The sequence below is a fragment of the Chelon labrosus genome (assembly GCF_963514085.1).
Source record: "Chelon labrosus genome assembly, chromosome: 11".
Lineage (NCBI taxonomy): Eukaryota > Metazoa > Chordata > Actinopteri > Mugiliformes > Mugilidae > Chelon > Chelon labrosus.
This window is the reverse complement of record NC_140344.1, coordinates 28,907,365-28,916,053: the sequence shown is the minus strand read 5'-3', so window position 1 is coordinate 28,916,053 and position 8,689 is coordinate 28,907,365. Positions and strand designations below refer to the sequence as shown.

At 44.9% G+C, this 8,689-nt stretch overlaps 1 protein-coding gene across 1 annotated transcript; it reads left to right on the top strand.

The window, feature by feature from the left end:
• The first annotated feature begins 738 nt into the window (after positions 1-738).
• znf276 (zinc finger protein 276) lies at positions 739-7,844 on the top strand. The gene is made up of 12 exons (XM_084555032.1): positions 739-915; positions 2,759-3,035; positions 3,570-3,888; positions 3,971-4,017; positions 4,101-4,523; positions 5,001-5,082; positions 5,733-5,816; positions 6,122-6,241; positions 6,333-6,408; positions 6,566-6,683; positions 6,763-6,862; positions 7,543-7,844. Exons 2-12 carry the CDS (start codon positions 2,816-2,818, stop codon positions 7,835-7,837), a joined length of 1,884 nt encoding a protein of 627 aa, XP_084411158.1. The 5' UTR covers positions 739-915; positions 2,759-2,815; the 3' UTR covers positions 7,838-7,844.
• The last annotated feature ends 845 nt before the right edge of the window (positions 7,845-8,689 follow it).

Here is an 8,689-nt window from a genome sequence, read left to right as displayed (position 1 = left end):
TCATATCACCCAGTATACATAGTTTTTTTTGTATAAAGTACTAGAGAGGATGGGATTCAGTGATAAATGCATGAAGGCATTGTCTACTGACCCATCAGACAGAGTTAAAATTAATGGACACCTACAGACGCTTATAAACTGTACAGAGGGACAAGGCTGTTGTGGTAGTCCCGGCCTCTATGCAATAAATAACAATCGAATAATTAGACAAGAGGATGAGTTGGCAGGAATAAAGACAGCAAGAGACGAACACAAGATAGGTCTATAATTACCTTCCTTCAAGGCCCAAATACAACGTTTACTAGATTAGTAAAGATAATGAAAGAATATGGACTGATGTCAGGCCACAAATTAAATATGTCAAAAACTCTGGTTTTAACTTTTAATTACAAGACAAATAGAGAAATCAGGAAGAGATACAATTTCAATAAATTTCAATAAAATACCTAGGATTAATAATAATAACTCAGAAAAACTACAAACTAATAAACGTGGTCAACACTAGTAATGGATTTCAGCTCTTCTCAAGTCAACAGGAGACTGTAAGCTGTTGATGTGGCGTCTTCACACCTCCAGTTTTAGACCAAGAGCGTTAGACAAGTGTTGTTTTAAGTGTTTGTTTGTTTTTTCTTTTTTCAAGCATCTTACTTTCATTTTGTGATTTTTTTTTTTGTGCTACAGACCTGAATAAAGCCTGGTGGTGGTGCTGCTGCTGCTGGTGGTGTTGTTTTCCACTGACAGCAGGTGGCGCTGTGTAATAATCCCGCCTGTGTTTTCATCCGGTTACACTTCCGGGTTCTAATGTTTACAACTGGCAGCAGCGTTGAAGCTACAGAGCTGGTCTTCCTGGTTAATGAAACCATCTTTCATGTTAAAAACATGTTCTCTACGCGCTAGGACTTGTAGACCGTCACGGTAAGAACCGTTTAAAGACTAAATTAACTTTACGCTGCGTAGATCTCATCTTAGAAAGCAGCTAACGAAGGCAGCGGGCTCGCTCAAGCTAACCGGCTAACAGCTAGCTGCTTGAAAAAGATGCTTGTAAACAGAAACACGTCGCGATGTAAAAATGTTCTAGGTGTTGTTTTGTGTTAGTTTGTGTATAGATATTTAAACTGAGGGTGTCAATGACACAAGGCTTGGATTAATTTACAATTAAACAAGTGTTTTCAATGTCAAATATTTACATATATTTAAATTTAAAGTGATCCAGAGTGGTCAGTATTAAATGAGGAAATATTAAATAAATAATTGCAATTTATTAAATACTGAAATAATAATAATATGTCATTTAACGTTAGTTTATTTTTTTCCTCAAACAGGAATGTTAATAAGTGTTCTACACTCTGGCCACTTCATTAGGTACACTAGTGAATAGACTTAGACTTAGACTTAGATAAACTTTATTGATCCACAAGGGAAATTGCTTGGTTACAGTAGCTTAGTTGTCATAAAAAACACACTCTTAAGAACCTCAGATAAAAAGAAAAGATTAAATAAAATAGAAATAAAAAATAAGTAGAATAAGATCTAGTAACATAAAATAGAAATAGTATAAGCCAAAATGTACAAATTATCATATTAGAATATGAACAAATGTACAAGAAATGGAAGAATATAAATTATATACACAGGGTAAGGTGTAAGGTGCAATAGTGTCCATTAACATTAATAACATGGAGTTATCTGTTACAGAAAGGTGAGTTGTTGTACAGCTGGACAGAGAATGGTATGAATGACGTCCTGTAGCGTTCAGTGTGGGAGCGGAGCTGGATCAGTCTGTTGGAGAATGAGCTCCGCTGTCCCTCTATTGTCTGGTGTAGTGGATGTGACGGATTGTCCATGATGGAGAGCAGTTTGTCCAGTGTCCTCCTGTCCCTCACTGAGACAAACGTCTCCAACTCACTGCCAATCACATGACCAGCCTTTCGGATCAGTTTGTCGATCCTACTTATGTCCTTTTTGCTGGTGCTGCTCCTCCAACAAACCACAGCAAAGTACAGGGCGCTCGCAACAACAGACTGGTAGAACATCTCCAGCAACTTGCTGCACACGTTAAAAGACCTGAGCTTCCTCAGGAAGTAGAGTCTACTCTGGTCCTTCTTGTCCACAGCATCACTGTTGTCCCTCCAGTCCAGTCTGCTGTTCATGTGGACTCCCAGGTACTCATACTGGTCCACTACTTCCACCTCCAGACCCTGGATGGTGATGGGCTCCACTGGTGTCCTCTTCTTCCTGAAGTCAATGACCAGCTCCTTGGTCTTGTCCACATTCAGGAGTAGGTGGTTTGTCTGGGACCACTCCACAAAGTCCGCGATCAGTGTCCTGTACTCCTCCTCATGTCCATCTCTAATACACCCAACCACTGCAGAGTCATCAGAGAACTTCTGCAGGTGGCAGGACCCAGAGCTGGACTGGAAATCAGAGGTGTAGAGAGTGAACAGAAATGGAGACAGAATAAAGGTTCTGGTGTTCAGCTTTAGTTTCTAGCAACAGAGAGAGATGTTGATTCAGCTGAGTTTTTATTGTGGAGACTGTGGTTTATCGATCTATTGAACTGGCACGTGTCCCTAATATTTTGACATAGTAGTCAACAGGCTAAACTAAATAACAGAAACACTTCAGTGTTTAATTCAGTCCATTTTACCAGCACCACAGTCTCCATCCTCCATCCTCCTCATCCAGGTGAATCACCACCTTTCTGACTCTGGTTCTACATCAACTCAACGTTAGCATCTCGTGTTGTTTACCTTTTCAGTGGCGCAGCAGCAGCAGGGCTCCGTTCATCAGCTGCTGACCGTCCAGCCACACGGCCATGAAGAAGAAAAGCCGACGGGCGAGGTCTTCGGAGACTTCACGGAAGTCGACGGAGGACGTTGGCCAGGAGAAGAGGACGCCAGGAAACAGAGGGAGACCTCGAAAGACCGCCCCTGTAACTGCAGACGGTTTCTACCACGACAGCGCCGCGACAGACTTCAGCTTGACGACAGCTGACGACACACAGAAACATACAGAGAGTCAGTCCAGGTCTTCAGGTGAGTGGACACAAAGTCATGGAGAGTGGATTATCAATATTACATATCAGAGAGGAGCTCCTCTAGGATTAAACCAGAGTCCATGTGTTCAGAAGTGTTTCCATCAATGTAATGAGACTCAGGTGTGGTTCAGTTCCTGGTTTAGTTTCAATAAATCAGGGATTTGTCTCAGTCTGATCTTCACAACACATGTTTGTGGACAAAGGAGCTTTCTGAGGAGCTCAGAGAAAGAGTTGTTGTTGCTCATCAGGCTGGAAAAGGTTCCAGAACCATCTCTAAAGAGTTTGGAACCAGGGTGCTAATGTCCTGGTTTGGGCCTGTTCTGCTGCATCTGGACCAGGACGGCTTGTCCTCATTGATGGACCAATGAATTGTGAATTCTACCAGCGAAAATGTCAGGACATCTGTCCATGAGCTGAATGTGAAGAGAAACTGGGTCATGCTGCTAGATTTAGAGCAGGACTGTTCACCAGTACATATACATTCACCAGTGTACCTAATAAACTGACCTCGGTGTGTCGTGTCTCCCTGCAGGTCGACTGTCTACTGCAGTCTGTCGGCTCTGCCATGGGAAGTTCTCTCCACGCAGCCTCCGTCACGCCTTCATCAAGTGGCCTCAGGAATCCCTCGACATCGTGGACGACGAGTCGGACGCCGCCGCTGCCCCTTCGCCTCTTTTGTTCCACACGGACTTCCAGCGACTGGTCGGCGTTCAGCTGGACCGCGACCCCCGGCTCTCTGAGTTCATCTGCAAGAAATGCCATGCCAAGTTCTACAAGTGCCACAGCATCCTGATCAGGTTCCTGCAGAGGGTCAACCTCCCGCCTCTGGGGAAGGAGAACCTCCGAAGCCGGTGAGTCCAAGAAGAGAATCAGTCTTAAAGATTCTATAGCAGAACACGTAGAAATAAAAACATCTGTTTGTTTGTCTTTCAGGAAGAATGCTAAGTATCCAGAGTCATCAGTGAAACATGGTTCAACAAGTAAATAATGTCTTCTTTGCTTTTGCTCTCAGAAGTTCCATAAACTGACTGCGTTACTCACACGTTGATGTGTTTTCTTACAGCGCCGCCGTCCTTCACCTCCGACCCCAAGTGCCTCCACAGACTGGTATCCTGGGCTCACCACCACGGAGAGGCCTGCCGCTCCTGCCCCGACCTGAAGGAGGTGCTGGAGGGCCAGTGCTGGGGCTCCGTCAAGGCCGTGTGGAGCTGCGTCGACGGCCACCGATACATCATGGACGCCCGATGCGCCGGCGACACCGCCACGGTGAGCATGGGCAGCGGGGGCGGCGGCGATGGAGCGATGTCAGAGGAGGAGGAGCAGGAACGGGTGGATGAGGAGGATGAAGAGGAGGAGCAGCAGCAACCAGGCAGGAATGGAAGGAGCTCAGCAGGAAGTATGAGCACTCTGGTTCAGAGCTCTCCACCTGCAGTCACAGCACAGACGGAGAGCTCGGCGCTGGACGACTGGACGGGCGGCGCCGAAGGTGAGAACGTTAGACCGCCGTCCTGGCATCAGGTTTACACGCCACCGTAGCTCAGGACGCTACCGACGGATTCATCAACCTGGTGACATGGTCCTTTTAAAGCCTGTTCACTAGGAACATGTTCCTTAAATAAGAGTTAAGAATAAGAAATAAAATGAAGAATTTATTCATTTATTTTTATTTATTTTTTACAGCTGAGAAAAAAAAAAAAAAGCGATATAAAGGTCAACTATACAAAAACAAAGCCAAAAGCAGAAGTGGATGCAGTCGTTGTGCAGTAGTGACTGGAAAGTGGACACGAGTTATTGCGGTTTTGTTTTTAGGAAACGAGCTGGAAGTTAAAATAAAGCGTTGCGGTAAATGTATTTGTAGAGATTTGGATTTAAAAGAACGGTGTTTAGGAATTTAGTTTTTCCTCTGACGATGCCGACACAGATCTGAACTTTTTGTGACTCGTTGTTTCTCGTCCTTCATCAGATTTCGCCGGTCCCGAGGAGCCTTTGTCTCCTGCTGCAGCTCAGCTGGAGGACAGGACTGCTGACAGCGATCTGTCTGACAGGTTCATAACTAACTCATGTTCTGTATCGTCTGGTCTTAATCTAAATGTGTCTCCACATGCGTCCCCAGCCAGCACTTGAGATCTGATCTCAGTTTGTGTGTCTGTAAATCAGCAGCGCCATCATGTGGTCAGTAGAATATTGTACCAGCTGCTGTCTCTAGTGCACAGGTGTCAAACTGATCCGTGAAAGGGCCATGTGGCTGCAGGTTTTCATTCCAACCATGCAGCAGCACACCTGACTTGGCTCAGTCAATCAACTGAACTGCCTTCACGCAGTCATTTCAGGTGTCCTCTTGCTTGATTGGAACAAAAACTTGCCAGCCACACCCACTGCATGGGTGCTGCATGGTTGGAATGAAAACCTGCAGCCACAGGATCAGTTTGACACCCCTGCTCTAATGGATCTCTACCTACTGCTGGATCAGAACCATCAACAGCTGCTTGTTGATCCAGATTTTGGAGCAAGATTGAAAGTGGCCACTGAGCATATTTGTATATTACTGCAACTAATTATTTTCTAAATAAAATTCACAGATTGTTTGATTTGATTTCACATAGTTTAAAGGGGAAAAAAACTCGCATATCTTAAATGTTTCCTTTTCTCTGGTGCAGTTCTAGATGAGACTGATAAAATCTAACTCTGTGTCCAGGGTCGTATCTGAGGAGGAGTTTGAGGAGAGCAGGAAAGGAGGCCTTTCAGACGAGGAGCTGTTCGAGTCGTACCCAGACAAGAGGTGAGTCTGACCTCAGCTGCTTTTAACGTTAGGAGAATCTGAGCTTTGTTTCTGATCAGAACTGAAAATAACCTCACGTGTTTGACTGGAACAGTTTTTATTTTGAACCGTCTGATTGAGTTTAGACTCTGAAATAAAAAAGATAGAGGGAAGAGTCTTTGTAGGTGAAGAAGAAGAAAGAAGAAGTAGTAGTTTCCATCAGTCAGTGATTTCAGATCTTTTGTGTCGGTCTAAACGGAGCACAGACATGACTGGAACAGTATTCAGATGTGGTCGGCCCTTGAACCCTCCTCTCTTCCTCCCAGAGCTCGGAGCATCAACGTCCCGACCAAGAGGAGACGGAGCCCAAAGGCCCCAGAGGAGCCCAAAGTCAAAAAGAAACCTGGACCCAAACCAGGCTGGAAGAACAAGTTCAAACCTAAAGGGTGGGTCCTGTCGGCTGCTCGGAGTCTGTCCAGACCTGGCGCTTTGTTTCTGATCATTTAACGAACGTATTTTATTCTTTTTTTTTTAAAGAGAGGAGCTTCCCAACATCTACAAGTGTCCGTATCAAGGCTGCACGGCCGTCTATCGAGCTCCTGATGGTCTGAAGGTCAGAAGTCACTGTTTTCTCTAGATTAGATCAAATTCACTAGTGTACCTAATATTTTGCCAAGTGGGTGTATGTCTCTATGCTGGAGCAGAATAGTTTAAATCAATGTGTTCTGGGTGGAGATGTGATTGATCTTTGACCCTTTTGTTGCTTTTAGAAACACATCAAGGAGCATCACGAGGAGGTGAGGGAGCGACCCTGCCCTCATCCCGGCTGCAACAAGGTGTTCATGATCGACCGCTACCTGCAGCGACACGTCAAGCTCATCCACACAGGTCTGAGGTCTGAGGGAGGAAGTTAAGTTAAATGAATCGTCTCATCACTGGTGCTGATCTCGTGTTTCTGTGATTCCAGAGGAGAGGAACTACATCTGTGATCAGTGCGGTCAAACCTTCAAACAGAGGAAACACCTGTCGGTTCACCAGATGAGGCATTCAGGGGCTAAGCCGCTGCAGTAAGTCCTGGGGGCGGAGCTTTAACACCTGGACCCGTTAGATGGAGAGATTATTAATGATTCACCTGCATGAACAGATAGGAGATGAAATACTGTTAAAACATAGTGAGACAGATATTATTAGCTTAATGAATTTATAACTGCATCTGTGTTATACACCTGTCAGCCATAACATTATGACCAGTGACAGGTGAAGTGAATAACACCGATTAGATGCACATTCACAACTAAACACTGAAAGAATGTTTTTTTATTTCACTGGCTTTTAGTGAAATTGAGATAAAGTCATGTCTGTAGCGCCCCCTGGTGTCTGGACACTGGCAACGACAATGTGTTAGACTCAGGGTTTGTCAGATTGAGAGTCTGGTAACATCTGGATTTAATTATGAGGCGCGTTTCAGCCGATATAAAGATATACCCCCCCAAAAACTATCTGATTGACCCAGCAGATCTTTGCAGAATCGGAATCAGTTCCCAACGGAGAAACTCCAGAACAACTTTCTATCTTTAATTCAGATTTCAAAGAGGAAACAAAGTTGTTTGATCTCAAACTAAGTAACAACCATTTCTTAAATATGTGTTAACAGATGTTGACCCTGCAGCTGAAACCTGAAACCTTCAGCTCTAGTTTAATGTCCAGAAGCAAATGTAGAAGTCACGCTACTATCCTTCCCCTCCAGATGCGAGGTGTGCGGCTTCCAGTGTCGGCAGCGAGCGTCCCTGAAGTACCACATGACCAAGCACAAGGCCGAGGCCGACCTGGAGTTCGAGTGCGTGATCTGCAGGAAGCGCTTCGAGAAGGCGCACAACCTCAACGTCCACATGTCCATGGTCCACCCGCTGACTCAGGCCGAGGCTCCGAGAGGCGGCGGTGGCGTCCAGCAGCAGCAGCAGCAGCAGCCGCCGCCGTCGTACTCGGACCTGACCACCATCACGCTGACGGGGGAGGTGGTTCAACACGAGCAGGACAGATGACGACAGGAAGTCGGCGCCTGCTGCTGCACAGGTACAATAAACTGAGGGACCAGCGGCTCCAGAGGGACGACCGTCTGTTTAATTACTTCCTCCAAAAAATAAATAAATAATAAAAGCCTCTGCGCCAACATCTGTGACCAAGTTTCCTGTTGCTACGTCACAATAAAAGCCTGTGTTGTAACGCTTTTATTGTGAAGCAGCAGGACAGGATGTGAGCACGTCTGATTCCACAGGAATCCTTTCAGAATAAAACTTGAACACTTGTGGTGCCTCTGTTACGGATATGATGTAAAGTTTAGACTCTGAAGCCCTGAGAGCTCAACGCTGGCCACTTCATTAGGTACACTAGTGAATGCATTCTAATCTCAAGCCTCCATGCTACAAACATGTTAGCATGGAGAGAAACAAGCTACAATCAGAGGATAAATGTTGAACCCTGCAGCTTTCTCTACTTGGACGTAGACGGAAATTAAAATATATTAATTGTTCTTTACATTAGATTCGTCTCAGAGTTGAGATTTTGCTGCTCTCCTTCTCTCACGTGAAGGTAAATCAAATATTGACCTGCTGCAGCACGTTGAGCCCTCAGAGCTTCAGCTTTTAAAGACATGTTTTAACTGTGTCACTGAATAAATGCAGCTGGAAGTCCTTTAATGTAATATGTAATGTAGAAGAATCTCCACCAACACGATGCAGTCTAGTTTGAGTGGACATCTCTGTTTTTATTAAGTTATTACTCTTTTTTTTAGAGTGTATCTGTGGATTGTAGCAGTGAAAGGGCTTCAGATGTACATGTGTGCATTAAAGTGTTGTAAATAAAATACAGACGTTTGTTTTTACAAATCTGGCCGT